The sequence below is a fragment of the Erithacus rubecula genome, assembly GCF_903797595.1.
Source record: "Erithacus rubecula genome assembly, chromosome: 4".
In the NCBI taxonomy this organism is placed as follows: Eukaryota; Metazoa; Chordata; class Aves; order Passeriformes; family Muscicapidae; genus Erithacus; species Erithacus rubecula.
The window spans coordinates 54,631,529-54,652,830 of NC_136686.1; the positions used below are offsets into that span (position 1 = coordinate 54,631,529).

The following is a 21,302-nucleotide window of genomic DNA, read 5'->3' on the forward strand; positions in this document are numbered from 1 at the left end:
ACCTTTCTTTAACAGTTCTTTCACTTGTTAAATGAATTACTAGATTAGTTTTGAGACTAATATTTGAACTAATAAAATGTACTGGCTAAATGAGAGCTAATAAATTACTTTAATTACTTGAGTAAGTTTGTTTTCTGGCCTTCTAGTGATATGATGAATACATGGCCCATACATGGCCCGCTGGGAACCAATACTAATAACAACAAAGATTTGTCTAATCAAATGAAACAACACAAACATGTATAACTTCAGTTTTTTCAAAAGTGCCAACACTGTCCATGCAAAAAATAAAACCAGAAGATGAAAGGAGAACACCACCACCACCTAGTAGATTTAAACTTACTCTTTATGATGCACTTTCATCAAAATTTGTAGTTGCCAAGTATCAAATTTCACTCATGCAACATCAATCCACTAAGAAATACATATTTTGGTGAGAAAATTAAAGTCCATATTTATGTAAAAACTGTTTCAAAATAAAAATTAAACAATACCTTTTTTTTACAAAAGATATTTTTTTTGTTTTTGTTAACAGAATAATTATTTGGAAAATTTAATTTCCCACATGAAATTGTTAAAGGAAGTTAAATATATTTAAAAATGGAAGATTCTGCATTTACATAGTAATATGTCATTAATATTGAAGATATGCTTTCTGGCAAAAAACTTCTCATGCTTAAAAAATGCACCTTAGTTTTATACTGTACATTACAACATATGATAGTAAGAAACAATTAGTAAATGGGTTATATGCAAAGAAAAAAGTTACGTTTACAAGACAATTACAACTGACACAAAAAAATTTAAAATGTTCAGTTTAAACAGTATTTGAAGGCAATTCACAATCATTTCAGGAGTTTTGTGAAATTTAAGGCCATTAGTTCTAAATAAAATGTATCTGACACAAACTCACAAAACTGTGTATTTTGTACAAAATATACATGCAAAACCATTTTATAATTATATACGAACAGGCATATAATAAATTTTTTGGGTAGCTCTGTACACAAAATTGTGCACAAAGCAACACAGTTGTGCAATTTTTAAACCAGTTAACTAACTTTATTATTCATGCATCCTGAATGGAAATGTGGTTAAATGACAATATTAAACCCAAATATTAAGAGTCAGCATCCCTTTGAATGGGCAATCTAGACAAAAAAAAGTTTTTTAATTTGTAAAGTTTAAAATTTTCCACTATAAAACATCTGCTGTAATCACTTCAAAAGACATTTCTGATGCAAGATTTCCAGTGCTTTAAGGAATGCATGATATAATTTAACAAGCTCAGTGAGTCAACTATAACACTGATAGTTCTGGATTGAGGTAATTTTCCTTAATTAATTATAGCAAGTAACTATTCTAATTTGTTTCAGTAGTTAGTTTAAAAAACTGTAAACTTAGATAAACTTAGAAATTGGAGAATCTGTGAAAAAAATATACATACTTCCCCCTCAGAGTCTGGAGTATGACATATGCAATTATGCTGTTCACATTTAGGAGTTGAAATTTTCAGTACATGAGATGAATGGACTGAGCACTGATTGAAGCACTTCAATTACTTTAAAACACACCAATGTATTTGTCCTTTTCTTAGCTTTCATTTGTATTTGTCTGGACAAACATTCAAAGAGATATTGCTTCTCTTGTTATCTTGTGACAAACTATTGCAAGCTAGGAGTCAATATTCCAAACTTTTATTCTTAAGAATAGTTATAAAAGTACTGAAATTTAAAAATAGTAACATGTAAACATTGATACAGAATAATAGCATTCCTATACACTTATATACACACAGTATTCAGAGAGGACCCAATCTTCTGAGTTGAAAACCTGACTTGTGCTTTCCCCCTCCAACAAATACATCAAAAAAGTAGAGTGTTTGGATTAAAAAAAAAAAAAAAAGTCTCAGAACATCAACATCTTGCTCCTAGCATTTAAAAGCTTTACAGTTGCTTATGCAACTATAGGAGAATTTTGGTATGTGAAGAGAACTTTTCTAGCTCCAAAAAGTTATCAGAAGTTACTGCTGCATCCAGAGGTTTGTGAAAATGAACGCTTGAGTCATATCTGAGTCTGCAGCACATGAATTGGGGGTGTGTAGGGAGGTGGTGCAGGTGATGGCTTTATTCCTCTGACTCTCATGTAGGACAGAAACTGCTCTGGGATTTCAGCTAATACATCTTTAGCAAGTCTTGCCATGCTCAACACGTGGTTTCCACTTCTGTCAATGTAATCTCGGAATGGCACAAACTGCAAAACAAAAGAGATGTTCACCCAGGCCATGCAGACACAGAATATATCTTACAATAATTAAAATAACAAAGCTTAACCTAGGGAGTTAGAGTACATGAATATGTTACCTTATGTATGTACATATACACACATTGCATTTTATGTGATATATTTTATAAATACATATTGTATCTCAATTTTTATAGATCTGCCTTCTAATAGAAATAGTGTAATGCTTTCACTTGGGTGAACCCCTTCACCCTAGCCATGGCTAGCTCAGATTGCTGATGACATGCTTCACTGATATATTGGGTTCTCTCTCAACCCTTTCCATGCAAGAAGGTAATTTTGTCTCAGAAAGCTATTCTCAGCTTACATTCCCTGCTCCTGCTACTCACCAAACTGCCTCCACTCAGGCACTTGGTGAATAGATTTTTTTGACCTCTTAAGTGAACAAAACAGAAAGGATGACTAAATTTTTCATCATTTTGTGTTATACCTAGTGGAACTATGAACCACCTGAACACTTTTAATATGATACTAACAAAAGCATAAAGAAGCTAAGCAAAAAATGATTGGATCAAAAATGAACTTGTTATATTATATCCAGATGTTCAACACCTAAACCAGTTACCTGCCCACCCCTGGCTTGGATTCCTTAATACTTAATGAGAATCTATGCTACTGGCATACAAAAAGAAACAATCCAGACTCCTTGATTTTTTTTGTTGTATGAAAAGTAGGAGCAGTCTGAGTAAAGAACATGTGTCCCATCCTAAGAGATCACCTCACCCAGTAACCTGCAGACATGAAATCTCAGACCACTGCTCTGTAGTGAAGTGGGGCTATTTCAACAGTGTAATTGTTGAAATGCAATTATACAACACAGATGGCCTGATTTAGCTCTTCTTCACCTCTCCTCACACTGCAGAGATGTCAGAGGAGCTGGAGGAACTATGGACAGGTAAGCAAACCTAGAGGTGTACAAGGGCAGCTCATATGGAGACAGCAGAGGAATAGAATCAAAGGTAAAAGGGAAACCAAAGGGAAACTGATGCAGTGACAAGTGCTTTTTATATCATTTAAGAGTTTAACTTAAAAGACTAATATGAAAAAAAACTCAAGAGAGACAACTAGTGCATCACTACAAGTAAATATTCCCCTACAATGTCTTAAACAATAAAAAGGATAAGAAAGCAGCAGAAATTAAACAAAACTGAGGAAGAATTTGTACACATGTAATACAGAGTCACTACAATATGTACACATACTAGTGAGGAGAAAATAGTAAAGAACATGCCTTTACATAAAATAAAACACATACACTGACTCACTGTTAACAGACAAACTTTTCCTGTACTAATTTAATCAGAATATTTCACAACACTGTCAGAATTAATAGATGATTCACTAGTTAATTTTAATTAACCTAATACAAAAAAATAGAAACATTTTATATTTGAGTAGTTAGTTTTATAAAGGCAAATCAGTTTTAGATACAGATACAAAATAAAGGTCAAATCAAACTTAGAGGGTTTGAAAGAATCTCTATTTATTTAGTTAGTCTATAAAGTAAATATTTGTTAGTGTTCAGACAGAAAAAGAGCACAAAATAATACTGTCTTCAGATAATTCAATATGGCATGGGGCGGCATTCTGATTAGAATATATTAATAATAAATACATGTTTTATTGCAATTCTGATTTGCAATGAATTCCAAAGAAATACAAAACGATATTCATTGCATTTTTAAAAAATTTTTCAGCATAGATTAGTAATCTCTGATACAAAACATTTTCACAAATCTCGTTTATAACATGTTAGAATTCTATCCATTTAAGCTCTTTGAAGTTTTTTGGGCTGCCATTATTAGATTAAATGTTGCATACATTTAAATGCATTTAAACATAAGTGTAAAGCATGTCAGAGACACCTGAATTAGCTTTAAAAAATTTGACATGGCACACAGGGCTTTGCAGAAATACTAGCTTGAGGTCCACCCCACACACTGCTCTGCTGAAAGCACTGACATTTCCAGAAGAACAGATTACAGACAGCTCCTCTCCAGCCCAGTATGGACACCAAGGAGCACCAAAGAACAAAGGCTTTGACAAAATGAGAAAAAAATTCCTATCTCCTGTTCAGCTACTTTTAAAACTATCTGACAACAATGACCAAAGAAGCCAGCATGCTTTACTCTTTTAAGAGTTTTGGTATCTCACTTTCCCATCAGTTGTTATCCCTGTACGTTGCAGAAATGAAAAAAGTATGTTTCTCAACTATTAGAATTCAGTAATCTATTACATTCTTTAATGTATATCCATAAAGAGTCTGAGGGCAATTTAATTTCTGTCATCTTATGTTTATTTCTGATCCCCATTTAGAAAAAAAATAGAGAGGGAATTTTAATGGAGTATGCAAGAAGACTGAAGAAGACTGAAAAAAAATCTGATCATTTTCACTTCCATATATTTATGTAGCTTTCTTTATTGTTGTATTTTAATAAAACCACAGTATAAAATCAGGTGTCAAATACATGCTTTGAATACATCCTTGTACTGAAATATTATATCCACCAGCAGTTATCAATCAATCCTTGAACATTCACATATCAGTATTTGTGACATTAAACATTTGGAAAAGTTTCAGTAGCTGCAGATATAAATGCAAACAAATAAACATATCCCAAAGTTCATCAGCTGCTCTCTGACCTTAATTATCATGCAGTATGAGCTATTGATATGGCTCAGTTATTCTTCCTCTATATATATTCTACTAAACAACAATATAAAACTCCAACCTGTCTTGAAGAGAATTAAGTGAAAATAAGTAAGAGGAAAAATAAGTGAACATTATGAAATTTCACAAATAGAAGGAGGAATAAAGGAAGAAGAAGAAATGGCAGATCCATGGTGAGATTTGATTCTGAAGATGCCTGTCAGTGTTTAAGAGGCATTTGGACAATGCCCTTATCTACATGCTCCAACTTTCAATCAGCCTTGTCCTTAAGTGGCCAAGCAGTTGTACTAGATGTCTGCTGTAGGTCCCTTCCAACTTAAATACTCTATTTTATAAATGTATTCAGCTATGAGTAGAAAAATATGGCTTCCATATATGATTTACTTCTAGACAGATACCATTTCTTCTAGAAACATCATGTTTCTCAAAATTTTCAATAGCTAGCTCTTCCCAAGGCTATATAACATCAAGACTTTACAACAGTGTCCTGCCAGTTAGGGGTAATTTCCTAACAAATGCAAATCCACTACTATGTGTTATAAAAAGGCTTAGAGCTAACACAGAGAATTCCTGAGCTTGTTATAAACACCTCAAGATAAAATATTTCATTACTAAGGTAAAATGAAAGGTAGAAATATAGACAGAAACGAGAACTCAAAACAAAGAGGAACAGTAAAATCTATGAGAATATATTTTCTCTCCCACCTGCACAATGTCTCTTTCTGCAAACCTTCCTCTTGAAGAAATCCTTACTACATCCCCATCCAGTTCTTCCATAGCTTTAAAAAAACCAAACAACAAAAACCCTATGAGTTCAGGTACACAACAAAACACTTACTGAGAAAAAGTTCAGACAACTTAACACTTTTGAGCAATAAAACCAACAATTCTTTAGGTAACTCAGTTAAGATCATTTGCATCATAAAATACATCATGTTTTGTAGCTGTTTTGCACTTTTTCATGGTGATAATACATACTTTTATCTTTAAAGAATAGACTACGACAAAGTTTTTATCCTTTCATCTCTCAAAACAGCAAGTATGTCTGGTTTTGTAAGGTTATATATATATGCTTTCAGAGATGGAGAAGAATTCATCTTCAGCAGCTATTGTTACAGAAGATATCAGAGGATACAGCACAAAGAGGTAATAACTCACAATTCACACTGAAAAAGCAGTACCTTCTAATGCTAGGGAATGAGGAGTGCATAAAAATTATAAACTTTATTGGGCAATTCTTCTTGTACCTTCTGAGCAGGATACAAGAAAGCTCTGTTGTCCAGATACCTGGAAGCTATTCTAGGCAGAAAGACGTACCCACTCTCATGTCAGTGTTGAAATGGATGGATTTGGGATCTCAGATTATTGCCCAGATGCTGGATCTGCAATTCTACAAACCTTCTTGCAGTGTACACTATGAAAATCAAAGCCCTGCACCACTGAGCTTCTCAGGGGTTTACAAACTGTGTTGAATTCACTGAAACCAGCACTTCAAAACCTAGTCCTTCTGAGCATACTTGGTCAAAGAAACAAATCCTAGGTTTGCAGAGCATGTTGCCTGATGATGCTGGTACAAAAACACACGTGTTCAAACCAAGAGGCTGAAGTATTTTGAAGGAGTTTCACTAAAAAATTTCCAAAACAAGCACAAAGCACATCCTGCCAAAATGAAACTCCAACCTAAAAACAGTATTCAGAGAAGTATCATATTTGCTTAGTCTGTTCCTAACATTCTCCAGGAAACTACCCATGGTCAGATACAGAACACTGGGCAAAAATCCTCCTGTTGTGATCTGTTATAGTCATCCTCAGATCCTTTAAGTAAAGATCTGCCAAATGTGTCATCTACCCAAGCTTCAGACTTTTAAGAACCCCTGTGGTATCCCCCAAAGGCTGGGAGATCTGAAGAGGAGCAGTTTGGTCTCTCTACAGCAGAACTGAAGCTTCAGGGGCATTGAATGTCCAGACAGTGCCTAAACATCACCCTCCTGCAGACACACTTCTCCAGCATCCACAGCAGGCATGGAGTCTGTTGTGCATTCCAGGAGCAATCTCTGTAGATGGGAGTAATTTCTCTGTCCTCTTGGGCACTGAGGGATTACAGACTCGGCACAGACCTAATGGGTGAATCTCACTGAGGCAGTAAACAACAGGACTGTGGTTCCACGGATGGAAAATGTAACCCACAGTCCAAACAATCCTGACTTCAGGAAAGGGGGAGGGATGACACCCCAAGAACATATCCTGACTGAGAAAGGGGGCCTGGGCAAATCCAAGGACCAGAAAAACAGGAAGAAAGGGGAAATACAACAGAGGGATGAGAGAATGGTAAGTGATACACCATTCGGACCATGTTGGAATTCTCAGGAGCAAAAATGGAGTTTACAAATTTCTATCACATACATTTATAAATATAAACTTAAACTGTCTTTTCTCACTGATTGTGGCATACAATTATCTGAAGTGTAAGTGTTCACCTGGACAATATCCTTCATGGAAAAAGATACTTAAAATTATGACTAATATACCAATTGCTAAACAGAGTAAGAAAAATGTTTGTAATAAAATAAAATAAATTTTAAGTAAAATAATTTTTGTCTTATTTTTTCTTCTTTTTTCTACATTTAGAGTATTTGTACAAGAATTAACATGTACAGTTAGTCAACACTAAACATCTGTGGTAGCAGTACTAAGTATATTTCATGTACAACAGAAGGCATACTGTTCTAACCAGATGTACCAGAATTAAAAAGAAAGGATTTAGGACTTTGAGGAACAGACACACACAAGGTCTACACTTCATAATGCAGTGATACATACTTACTAAATTAATACAAATAATGGAAGCAGCTTAGTTATTGCAAGAGAGAATGGTTTTCCAGAATATCATAGAAAAAATATGCAAACAACCTGGTAATTTCTCTCCTGCTGTATGTAATATTCTGTCTATGCTGCTGCACAGTAGGGATCACTCCTGTTACCAAGTGAAGCTCTGTTCAATCCAGATCACCTCATATGTATTTATTTTTCCTCAAGATTTTATTACTGCAGTAAGATCAATATTTCCAGTCAACTGACACTTCATGAGGCATCTAAATATTTGTGTTGAAGGAATTTAATATTGCTTGAGTATACTTACTTTACTGTAAATGCTGAGCTCCCATATGGTTCTGACTTGCACAGAGAGCCTGAGGGGCTACTCAGCTCCACATGGTAGCTTGTAATCACACTGAATTATCAATCAATCAATCCAGCTGGAATGCCAACAGCACTCACTCCTGGCTTCAGATAATGTTCTTTTAAAGACCAATATTGGTTTGAAAAGCCACATATTACTAAAACGTAAGCAAATATAAAAAAAAAATAACAAAACACTAGAACACTTACCATCAAACTCTGCTGGTCCCACCCCCACTATAATTATGGACATTGGAAGCTTTGAAGCCTTCAAAAGAAGAAGAAAAAGAAGTTTAGTGTATTACATAAGCTCTGCCAATAATATGAGATCTAAGAACAAAGTGAACAAAAAACCCACAGAAATTATGTTTTAAAGAACAATTTCCCCCCCTAAAAAGCTGAGTGGTATAAACTGTCTACTTAAGTAGTACAAAACATCTTGGATGAAGATAGAAAGGCACAGGATTATTTTACTTTTTCAGTACTAAGTCTTTGAATCATATAGGATGCTAATTAAAGACAACAAACTATGTTAGCATTTAATACTAATATGACAATGAAGAGGAAAATTTTCTCTTAGAAACTTCTGTAAATTTACAGTAATTGCAAATATGTACCTAATAGCAGTCTGACATTAAATGCTTTGCTGTTTCTTGATATTACACAGCTGCTCGCAACTATTTTGAACATTGATCTTATGCCAATTTTTAAAAGAAAATAAAAAATCTATTTGAACAATATGTGTATTACATTTATCCCATTAATGAAATTTTACCCTGATCAATCATCCATGCCACAGAAAAGCAAGATATGGAATTGGCCTGTAGTAGGATTTTAAATTATACTTTATCTTTTTCATTCAAAGATGATATCTGGCTTTTCCTGACTAAACTCTGTAAAATTTTTGACATTACAAAGACACTATCTTAAATACTGGACTCTCCTGCCCTGATAGTAGCCTCAGTTTATAGAAATATGTTGAATCTGTTTCTGATGAAGAAGGCATCAACTAATACCAAAGAACATTCAGCAAATGTCAGGGTTGACAACTTACTGAGATAATTCTGACAATTCTGTTGTTTATTGAGATATTCTGATAAAACATAAAATGGCTACAGTCAAAACATTAAACAGGAGTATAGACTGGTTGAAAAAATCATAGATGTACACCTTCTGATCTCTTAGAACAGAGCCTTTTCTTTTTCAGATATTTTCTAGAATGTTATTTCTTGATTGTAAAGTAAGTTTCTTTTAAAGAGATTCCTACTCACACATACACAGAATTATGGGATACAATGAAATATGAAACAGTAAGTAGCAAGGACAGCATAAAGACAAAGAGTTAAACTTTTGCATATAAACTAAAGTGTTGGCATTTCCTGAATGACAGCATAACCTTTAAACAGTTTGGTAAAACAGAATGTGTCTGACATATATGCTGTAATGAGAAAGATGCCTAAAAGCACAATTAATGTTAAAAACTGAAATTGAAATTCTGAGTTTTATCTGAGATCAAGATGCATTGGACATCACTGCCCTTTTTAGTATTATGGATATTATTAGGACTGAAAAAACTGCTATTGAATAGCATTAATTAGTTCTGTCATGGTATACTATGCTCACACTTCAAGAATACACAGAAAAATGAAGGCACCTTCATAAAAGACCAAGACAGCAAATATTGCCAAATTTCCACTTATTTCAAGCTAACAACACATCTGCTGTGTTTCCAGAAAACTGTAGACTAACAGCCATTATCCACTGAAATGAACTATTACTGAAAACAAGGTTCTTCAGCATGTCTTAGTGGCAAATGAATTAATCTTACAAGGTATCAGCCAACTGCACTTGCTGGTGTCTTATGCACAAACTTCAAACAGAAGGGTGAGTCAGAATCAAGAACTGCTCTTTTTTTCCTCCAATTTTTGTGAGCCTTTTTATCACCTAAAAGCAGCTCATCTAAAAGAAATTAGGTTTCAAACTTCTAGGCTGGGCTAGAGAATGCATTTCCAAGAGATTCTGTGTGTGTGCTGCTCCCCAGTGAGAGGCAGAGCACTGGGGCAGTATTTTCATGGTACCCCACAAACTGCAACACTATCAAATCTCTCAGGAGCTACTGAAAATAGGCCTTCAAAAATGTGTCACCTAATTCTACACTACTCACTTGGTCATGATGCTAAATTAACAAAGGCTTTTCAACTTGTCACTTTGCTGTTACTCAGATCCACTGTGGTATGATAAAAACTGCTGGTAGAAATTTGTTCCAACCATGTCTAGGAGTATTTCTGTGTGTACTTTCATCTGAAATTTCCCACAGGCAAAAGCACAATAGAACCTGCTCATAATACAGAATACTACCTATACACATGGCAATTTTGAAGAGGAAAATACTGAAAATAATGCAGAAACTAGGAAATAAGGAACTTACAGACTGTTTTGAGGAAATCATAGTATTGGTATGCCTGCCATTCAGCATTAGAAAGTTGGGGGCAGTTTATAAATACTGTGCATTTCAAAGCTGCTTGCAATAATGAGATTGAACAGAGTTTACTATGCAAGACTCATGGTAGGATGTGCATGAGGAAGGAGGAAGCAAGAAGTAGAGAGGAAAATCATATAAACATACAGTGTTAGAGAAAAGAGTATCATTTACCACAGAACACTATCTAATTAGGTCAAGTTCAACTTTTGCTTTCTTTTCATCTTTATGCATAGATTTTTCATGTTTGGTAAAAATAGGCACTTATGGAACAAATCTATAATACGAATTCTCAGAAACATACTTTCAACACCTTCAGTAAAACTTACATTCACTATGGATTCTTTTGTCTGAGCCATATCAGATATAACTCCATCTGTAATAATGAGAAGAACAAAATACTGGGAGCCATCTTTTACTGAAGCAGCATATCTAAGGGAAGAAAAACCAACATCATAATAGTAAAAAAAACTTTATAAAAGGAATTAATATGAAAACAAGCTTTTACTACTATTAAACAAAATTTTACTATCAAGGGCTAAAAAACATAACACAGTGAATTTCAAAAGTAAAGACATTCATAACTAAGCCAGACATTCTAGTCTTAAATGAGAACTTTGAAAAAACATAACTAATACAATATTGATAATCTACATGCTGCAGAACAAAAGTGGGAACTGAACCACTACCAAAAGGAGCATGGATAGAATGTGCTTTAAAGAATCAGGAGACATTAGAAAGCCTAAGTTGTTGCATAGGTATTACCTATGGGGTACATAGCTTCCTATGAAAGGTACACATGAATACTGAATGGCTGGATTTATAGCACAAATACAACTCAACAAGAATCAACATGTTGTTTGTTTTTTTTTTTGTCTTACAAATCTAGGTTACTTACTGTTGACCATGATTACAGATTTATAGTTCACATTTATGTGCACATTTGTAAAATGGCTGAACATGCACCCTGCTACCCTGGGTTAGATATTAATTTCTTTGCACCACCCACAGATGACTCAAGCTTCTCCTTGTGCTGTACAGGAATGCAAGATGAATACACCCAGTGCCATTCCCACCTCAATCAAAGGACCCAAATAGCAACTAAACTTTGAAAACGAGCAGTTTTTGAAGGTTTGCAAAGTCCTTGAAGAGTGTGAGTCCAAACAGCCTCACTAAATTCTATGGGCTGAACAGAAGAACTTTTTTTTGTGAGAAGCTGTTTGCTGCTTCACAGCCACTACTTCTATAAAGACTCTTGGTGCTAGGAAGAAGTAAAAAAGTAGAACTTTGTGCAGTGAGTTGTATAGAGAGCAATGAAAGAAAAAAATTAGTTGCCACAAGAATACTTTTGAATAGATGCCCAAGTACCTAATATGACTGTCAAAGAACTCACTATTTTTTTGGTCACTGAATATGAAAGGTCTGGTTCACTGAACAGAGTATGTTCAATGATGGCCATGATGCTTTTATATGCTTACAAAAATCTCTGATTTGCCACTGCATTGGCACGCAAGCACTTCTGATAAGTACAATGCTGCAGCCACAACATTTATAAGAGTTTGGAGAAAGTCACAACTAGCTCAGAGAATGTCACCATCTTCCACTCCCAAGATACAGATGGGTAGAAAGCCACACAAGCAGTGAACCTGTGGGACATCACCTATCTGTATGCTGGCAATAGAGAGTGATAGTTAAATATTCAGATTAGCAAGGCCTACCATGGAACACTTTTTCATTGCCATGCAGAGACTTCTCTTATCTCACTTTTCTATAATGTTTATAAACTTTTCAATGATGACTGTATTGACAAGGTATGATGACAGAACAAAATAAACATTATTTTCCTATCTGAGCACTTAACACTTTTAACATATCTACACTGAAGAATTAGAACAGAAATTCGGTTACTTCAAATTTTTCACAGACTAAAATGATCCAAAGCAAGAAAGAGGGGAGATGAGAGATGACATTTGAACCTGGTGTAGTTTAGATAACTCTCTAACTGGGTAAAGGATAAGAAAATTATTATCTGCCTAAAGAGTTTCCAAAGAATACCAATATCACAACAGGATAGCAATATCTGACATTGTTTACAGAAGTTCATCAGAGGCATTCTTTTAAATAGGAGGGATGTGGAAAGAAGAAATTGCTTTAAGGCTGAAGGTATTTTCAAAAAGTAACTGCAGGGCAGTACCATGTCTATGAGAGTCATGAGAATAATCAAGAAATTGAACCTTGAAGGAAAATGGTGTCACTGAGACCTGGACTGATACACAGATTGCTCTAGGATGATCATGCAGTGGAAATCCTAGTGAAGACACAGCTTTCCCACTATAACCTAGTATGATTCGCTACCAGGAAGAGCTCCCAAAGTTTGAAACAACTTGATATTCAGACAAAAGTTCAGTGGAAGGACTACTAATACTGGTGAACTGCAAAAGTTGGCAAATATTCCTGAAAAACATCTGGTGAGAAAAAGAACTAATTTTATGCCAATGCTTTGATAACACTGGATCAAAAATTTCAGTTTTTGCAATGAAGAGCAGGCTTGACATAAATTGCCAAGTTCTGAGTCAGGCACCTCAGCTGCTATGACCAGTTCTGAAGAAAGAGACAGAAAAACTGTCAGGTTAGATTTCCAGATAATGTGGCTAATGCAGACATTGAGTGCCACACAGATGGAAAACTGCTACTGAAGAGATCATGTCAAAGGAAAGATTAAAGCAGACAGCTATTCTCAGATGGCAAGCAATGTAATAGACATGTATATAGTTTTAATGGTATGATCTGAAGACAAAACAACTAACCCTAATGATAAATAGCTGAAATCAACTATCTAGCCATGCCAGAGGGCACAGAAATTTGCAAATTATTTTCTGGTCTGTAGAACTAATGACAGCAAACCAGATAGTATATAAAATATCTCTTGCTATTAAAATTAGCTATTTTGCAAGCTCATAAATAAAACATTACCAGTACAATGACTTACACATCCCTACTTCTTTATTTTGTAACCAGTAGTTTTTTGTGTCTAAAAATAAAATAAAATCTGTTCAGCAAATCATCCAAGCCGTATCATTTTCCTATATAAATTCATGTAGGTATTTTACTGCCAAGGTCTTGAGCTCAAGATTATAAGTCAAGATCTTGTCTGCCAAAATAAGTCAACATTATCCTTCTTAAGAAACTTCTATAAACACAGGAAGGTTTTTTTCTCTGAGGAGTTGGATGAGGTGTTGTATAATAGCACTATGGCTTCCCAGGGGTGACAGCTGTATCACTGCCTTAAAAGTGCCACTACCAGCTGAGAATTGTTGGCACAGAGAGACATGGAAGATTTTGTTGACATTTGGGACATTTAGAGATTAGAGAAGCTGCATACACCTAAAAAACCTCAGAGTTTATGCAGATTTTTCACAGATGCAGGTCTACGCTGTGAAGCAGTAATTCTGTGCTCTAAAGGACAAAAAAGGAACATGACATGACAAATGGAATTTCTTTCCTTATGATTTCTAAGATTTTTGACTCAGGGTGGTCAACTGGATCACTTGCATTTCTTTTTAACCAGTGATTAAATTCTGCATAACAGCAGCCATGTATGTCAGCCTTTTACATGAAGTTGTTGCTCTGAAATGAAGAAGTTTCTGCACAGCACCTATTGTGATTCTTACCTGGCTACATGATTAATTACAGGAGCAAAGTTTGTTGGTCCATACAGCTGTACACATTTTAGACTCCTGTAATATGCCTCCATTACACCATCAATTCCATGGCAGTATGGATTTTGAGGGTTTCCATTCTAATGAAAACATAAGACAATTAATCACTATAAGTAATTATGAAGTAAAAATTACATAGGCTAATGAACACTATCCAGTGTACATTTTTAAAAGACAAAGACCTAAGCATTCTAAGATCTATTCATAGAGTTTACTACAAACACTCAGTGTATGTGCCATGTCTGCTTGTGAGTATTAACTGCTGAGGTAAGGAGGTTCTACCAGCCTGAGTCAGAATCATTGGGACTGGCTCCTAGACATAAAAACCAGCTTCAAGTGTAATTAAACACTCCTTTGTACATATGACAGGCATTTCTCTGTGAGGATTTAAGGAATGACTTATAGCCTACTTCCAAATAGGAATCATGTTTAGGAGCACAGTTCAGATTCAATTATTCATTCTTTTAAAAATGTTGAAACAAAAGAAATGGTAGCCAGATCCTGAGGTTCATACACTTTTTTAAGAGTGTAAGGTAAACAATAAACTTTTCATTGTTTTGGCTTTATATTTATGCACTGAAAAAGTTATTTTTGACCTGGTATGAATAAATGAAGAAAGGAACTTACTCTTTGGGAGCCCACGATACGGCCAGTACTGTAAATTCTTAGGGTAGGTATTTTATTACCTATCTCAGTAATGACTCTTTAATGAGGATACCTATTTACAGATGGCAATACAAGCATAAAAGCTGAATTCCAGACCAATGTCAGGCCAGACAAATGACCTATGTAAGGCTTCAAAACCTTTCATGCCATCCTACTTTCATAGGCCACACCTCATTAGCACAGTGTGCCAGTACATTGTTCTGAGGTAAAGTATACTTGCCTGAGAATCTAGAAAATCAGTGGGGATTTCTTGACAGAATTTGTCTAAAACATTAAAAGAGAGTGCTGAAAACACTGCTTAGCATTATGTGGGAGACACCTATATATGTTTATATATGGAGGAAGGAAATATATATACACACACACACACGTATGTATGTGGTGTTTTTTCTTCTGTAAAAGTATCACAGTGGCTCATAAATTAACTGAATTAATTTTAGAGACATCCTTAAAACTGAAAGATGTATCAATATATTTCAACTTGCTATACAAAGTCCAAAGTCTGCAATTTAAATGAGTATTGGCAATTGCACCTGTTTTAAATTACTATCTACATGGAAAACCTTTCCCTGAGGTAAGATATGTTGCATTCTTTTCTAGCACAGGCTGACAGAAGAAATTCACATCTACAGTCACCAATCTTCTGCCATGTCTTTGAAGCTATCTGATTAGAACACCCCTGATATAACTACATTTGCTGTAATTCTGACAACTTTATCCTACTCTGAGAAGAAAAAAAACCTCAAAATAAGCAAGTAGATAAAATATCAATACTAATCACAAGTGTCACTTTTACCAGATCATTCTGGCAAATCCTGTAGATTTCAGGTATGCAATTGAACTGACCATGGACTAATCTCAGATTTTTTCTTATCAACTCATCTTTTAGTCCACTTACAAATCTCTATGTCTCTGAATGAGCACCCTGAAAAGATAGAGATCCCAGAAAATGAGACAGAAAAATAAGAATAATAAAGAAATATTATCTTGCAACATGATTAGTTTCCTTCTTTAGAGAGATTAGCTTCAGTCTGAAACCTTTAAAGCATCTGTTTCTCAAGCTGCTACAGCTGGGGTTAAAGACTATTACTTTACTTTATGACAATTTTTGGCCTACAGGGACTTCTTGACTCCAAATTTCTCTCCATAACCTCAAGTGAAGTAGCTTCACTATGATGAAAAGTTTTGAAACAGTTATTTAGAGTTAGCACAGAAGACTTCGTACATTCTCTATTCTTTTCTTGTCCAGTAACGGCTTAAGACTACAACCTTAAATCCCAAAATTCTGTGGTAGTAAAGAAATTTTAAAAATACCTATTTATTTACTTACCAGTGCAAACTCATGTGATACTCTCCCATCTGGAGGCAGTCTAGCTCCAAAACCTAGAGCTGGGAACATTTTATCACTATCATAGTCCTGAATTATTTCACCAACAGCTCTCAATGCCATGCCATAAGCATTCAGCTGATAGGGATTCATGTAGTGCAGTGAAGTTGGCTGTGAAGGGTTACCTGTTGAAGCAAGAATCAGATTTATTTTAAAACTGAATCACTTCAGAATTTTCTCTCTTAGAAAAAAAATAAGTTGTATCAGGTAAAAATGCAGTATTCTGAAAAAATTTTACAAGTAGTAGTTTTCTAACAGTTCTATATACATTTTAGCAGAAGCAGCTGTATTTCAGCATTGAAAGGGCAGCAAGAAACTTGTAGATTTGTGCAATTTATATACTTTTAAGATGAAATTTACAGAAGTATTATGACATTCTGAGAGCAACTTTGAGGAGATCACAACTTATCTCTGCTTCCCTCCACTTCAGCCTCACTCTACCTGGAACAATTTGGCCCTTCTCAATGAGTTCTTCTAAGTTTTCTCCCAGCAGTTATAAAAATCCAAACAATAATAATAATAATTCAAAATAATCCAGATATTTGCAAATTGCTTCTGGTTATGAAATTTTATATGTAGCTTTCCCAGCTGTTATCTGTTCTGTTTGTTCTGCTTTCCTAGACAGGAATTTGCCTCTGATCTTCTGCTCAACAAAATGGAATCCAAAGTCCAGGTGGTGCCAGCTGTACACTGTTTACAAACACACACATATGTACACTTAGAACTGAACACAGCACAAACACACACAAGATATTTACTTTTATTCTTACCATTGGAGGCTGTGAAATCAATAGCGACTGTGAAATTGATTTGGGTTCTGCAGAAAAAGCAAACACAAATCTTATTAATAGTTGTACTGCTATGTAGAAGAATAAACAAGAGATGGTAACATAATTTGTGGACAAACTGTAGGACACTGACTTTCTAATAGAGGAAATAAACACTGAAAATACTCATCTATAAGGTTGAAGCCAAGGGCTACACAACACTATCTTATTAGCACGCTGAAAACAGTTACTTGACTCCATAATTTTTTTCATTGTTTATTAAATATCCTAAATAAATTATTAATAAGAACTTAACTTCCATAAATATTATTAACTCCTTTTAACAGTAATACTGATTTTTCCTTGGACATATTTTAATCCTGGTCATGCAAGGTGTCCTCTCCCATCTGAGGTTGAATACCCAAACAGAGAAATGTGCCTCCTAGATTCACTGCTGCACAGATCACTACAACTTTGCCATAATTTAGCTGGTATAGAAATACATGGTCTACTTGAAAGTGGACAGGTGATCTTACTCTATATTCCTATATACCACAAGAAATGAAGGAAGTATCTAAAAAGGAACAGTAATCCTCACCTCACAGCCACAGGGAGAGCAAAGTGAAACCTGTCACCTTTTACTGATATACATAAGGGAACAAATTAAGCCTGAATGTAGTTTTTGACTAGGCTTGATTAGGTTTTGTAAACAGCACACTGGAAGGAATCATGGATTTCCTCCTGTGGCTTCAGAATGACAACCAGCTGGTCTGTCAGCAAGGGGGAGCAGTTGAAGATTTGAGGACCACTTCCTGCACAGAACTGTACAACAGAGCTGTCAGACTGATTCTACCAAGAGGCTGCATCCTCTCCATGGCACTTACTATTTCCCTTTCCAGATGCTTGTTGAGACAAATGCTGTAGCAACATAGAGATTTTCAGATAGAGTCTCTTCAAGATCTTCCTCTTACATAGTTTTATTACTCCTCAATAGTCTCCAAGGATACAAGAAACACATGGCAAAGCTTCCAAAATACCTAGTTATGGCAGTCCTTGCTTTATAACTTTTATCATTTCAGGTCTCCTGTGAGCAGCAAATATGCCTCTCATGACAGTGGATAGTGTACTGCCTGGCTTAAAACAGCTGTCATGAAAGGAGATCTGAATATCCCTCTTGACCATCAATGATTCAACACAATTCAGTTAAAAATGTGTCCAAATCCCCAAAATGTGTGGGTATTCATTACTCAAGACCTGGATGAAGGTAAGACTTTTAAAATGGTGGAGGAAAACATTTCCTCTTATCTTTCACTAATCTAGGACAGAAAAGATGACAAGATGTTTCAGTTACAAAAGGAATCAGCTCCTGAATTTTATTGATTTACAAATAACTAGCTCACTACCTTTCCCAGTAAGTCAAACAAGTTAGAAAATTCTGCACAGAAGTATCTTTTCTATCCACTAAGTCTTGGAGCTTTGTGACTTCTGGTCTTTCTGCCAGACAAAAAAAAAGAGTAAATACTAAGCTAAGTTTGACAGTAATTCCTGTCAATACAACTGCATTCATTTCCAAGACTGTATCCCTTACATTGCTTAACTTATTCATATATTTGGAGGTGTTTTGATAGGAATATGTTACTAACTGGGGCTGTATTAAGCAGCAGGAGAAATGTGATTTTGAAATATACATTATTTTTAGCACAACATACTTACTTTAAATGTGGGCAGGACATGTGGCAAAATATGTGATTAAGTATCAAGATGCAAGGAAAGGCCAGCTACTAAGATTGATGTAATATTCAGATGCAAAAGAGACATCATCCTCTTTTCTGCCATACTGCTATAAAATCCAATCTTATGGAATTAAACAAAATCTCAGTTTATGGATAAACCTCTATTTCATTTTCCAAAGTTCTTTAAGAAAACAAATTAATAGATGATACTGGTAATGGAATATCCCAATTAAACAGATGCAGACTCAAAACATAAATGAAATCAATACTATAATCAAAAATTGTCAAAGCTGTCAGGATTTCCATGACATCTGCATTAATTCTAAGTACTTCAAACAAGTTACAATGAAAGTTTTGAACATGAAATATTTTATAAGCACCCATTTTTGGAAGAGCACATATGTAGTTTTGCCTATTGCAGAATCAGTGCTTTCTACCTCTTGCCTATCTAAATGGAAGAAAAACAGGGAACTAAAAAAAAAATAAATTTGGAGGGCATGATGGGAAAACAGACTAATTAATGACAAAATCTCCTCTTCTCCCTTCCCTCAAATATTTGTCAACTGGATTTAGGTGATATGTAGTAATATTAAATGAGACAAGCAAAGGAAAGGAGAAGCCAAGAAAATAACTCTGAGTAAGCCTCCTTGTCATGTTTACATAACTGCCTATGCTGCAGAAAGGAAGGTAAGATTTTATACAAGTACTTCTACAGTTTTCACTGGCATATACATAGAAATAATTGTATGAATCACTAAAAAAGATTTTATATAAAATAATTTAGTAAGTACTACTGCTCATACTTTTAAACATGGAGCACTCCACTGTTATATCACTTCTTTGCAAAAAGCAGAAAATATTTAAGTTGAATTTATTAACATCATAAATCTTCTTTGAATTGCAGTTAATGAGATATATACAAAATATCAATAAAAACAACATAATATTATTGTATTCAAAATTTATGTGATTTTTCTCAAGAATGTAGATAATTAGGCTTATTAACTTGTACTGTAACATCTCAGTGAAGAATGTGATAGACCACCCTGAAAAGACTTCATAAGCACCCTCTATATAATTTTCTTTTCAACTTTAGACATAAACCTCAATTCCTCAGTTCCTTATACCTGCTCTTTCTGTAGAGATGAATTTTGAATGAATGGGGCATAGGACAGTCATGGCATATTTGTACAACACACTTCAAAGGAAACACTGCACTAGAGGCAAGACTGTTCCTTCATGCATTTGTGCATACACAGAATTCAATCAATAGAAATTTCTGGTAAACACGGATGGATGACCATTTTCAACTTCTGTCAAAGTTCTCAGCAGGAATGTAGGACTGCCACTGCTGGGACTAAAGGCAAAGCCCTTTAGAGCTACTGTACTGTGCTACAGCACTAACTTCTTTTTAATTTACACTGAACTCTGGCTGAATACTTCAAAAAACCCCAAAAAAACAGAACTTGTTTCTTCAGTTAATACTCGAAAAAATCATGTGGAATGTATACTCAGACTTTATGCTCCAAAAATCCAAAAATAATAATAATAAATAATAAATTTCCATTTATTTTAGAGAAGTATAGTGTTCTGGCAGGATTCTTACGAGCCAGGAATTTTTCAGATTTGGTCCCATTTCCAGGCATGTTCTAAGGTAAGACATTTGACACTTCTGTCTCTACTTCTCTTTACAAAAAATAATGATAAATGAAAAATAGGTGTTAAAAATTTTAATTAGTATTGAAAAAAATGCCTTTGAAGGGGAAAAGCTCTAAATAAATGCCAATATTAAATCCACCAAAGCTCAGTATAATTGGAAGAAATAGACAGCATTTTAATAATTTAATAATATATAGCTAATTCCCTTTTGTTTAACCAAATTTTCTTTGTGGATCAGAGGTCACTCTTTCTCAGTGTTTTAGTATCAACTCAAATTCCAACACTATAAGCAAAGTTCCATAACTAAACTTAGTAACTATGTGCATGCCTCAAGTAGGAAAGCACAGCCCCTAAAATGAGGAAATAATACAGCTCCTTACAGATGCTACTGAGAGCCATAAACAAATTGTGAAAACAAGAAAGGTTTGTTGCTAATCACATACCCGCCTTTAATATAGTCAAGGAATGAAACTTCTGTTTCAATTAGGAAGGAAAGCAATGTTACCTGAAAGCAAATAAAAGAGAGTCAGACATGAATTGTGTGTTTCCCAGTTGAACAAGTAGAGACATAAGCACAATGTTTTTCGAGCTCTGTCCTTAGGATGTAATTTCCTACAGTATTAAGGGAAAAAAGAAGATTAAAAAAGATATTAAATAATTTCAGTAGGCAGCTCTTGAAAGGGAAGAGACAGATTGAGAAGTCTGTAATTGCCTCCTTTCCTTATTTATTTAAGTTAAGG

At 34.7% G+C, this 21,302-nt stretch overlaps 1 protein-coding gene across 3 annotated transcripts in view; it reads right to left on the reverse strand.

Moving 5' to 3' along the window:
- Positions 1-328: 328 nt before the first annotated feature.
- The window catches only part of CPNE8 (copine 8), a 71,774-nt gene continuing 50,800 nt past the window's right edge, over positions 329-21,302 (reverse strand). The window contains exons 13-20 of one of the 3 annotated variants that reach the window (XM_079303524.1): positions 21,006-21,067; positions 17,174-17,220; positions 16,347-16,528; positions 14,303-14,430; positions 10,961-11,063; positions 8,363-8,420; positions 5,681-5,754; positions 329-2,253 (exon numbers count right to left, since the gene is read on the reverse strand). In XM_079303524.1, the coding sequence (XP_079159650.1) occupies positions 2,065-2,253; positions 5,681-5,754; positions 8,363-8,420; positions 10,961-11,063; positions 14,303-14,430; positions 16,347-16,528; positions 17,174-17,220; positions 21,006-21,067 (843 nt within the window). In that variant the 3' untranslated portion in view covers positions 329-2,064. Of the gene's footprint in view, positions 2,254-5,680; positions 5,755-8,362; positions 8,421-10,960; positions 11,064-14,302; positions 14,431-16,346; positions 16,529-17,173; positions 17,221-21,005; positions 21,170-21,302 lie in introns of those variants that run through there. The other 2 variants (XM_079303525.1, XM_079303526.1) reach the window with 2 other exon arrangements.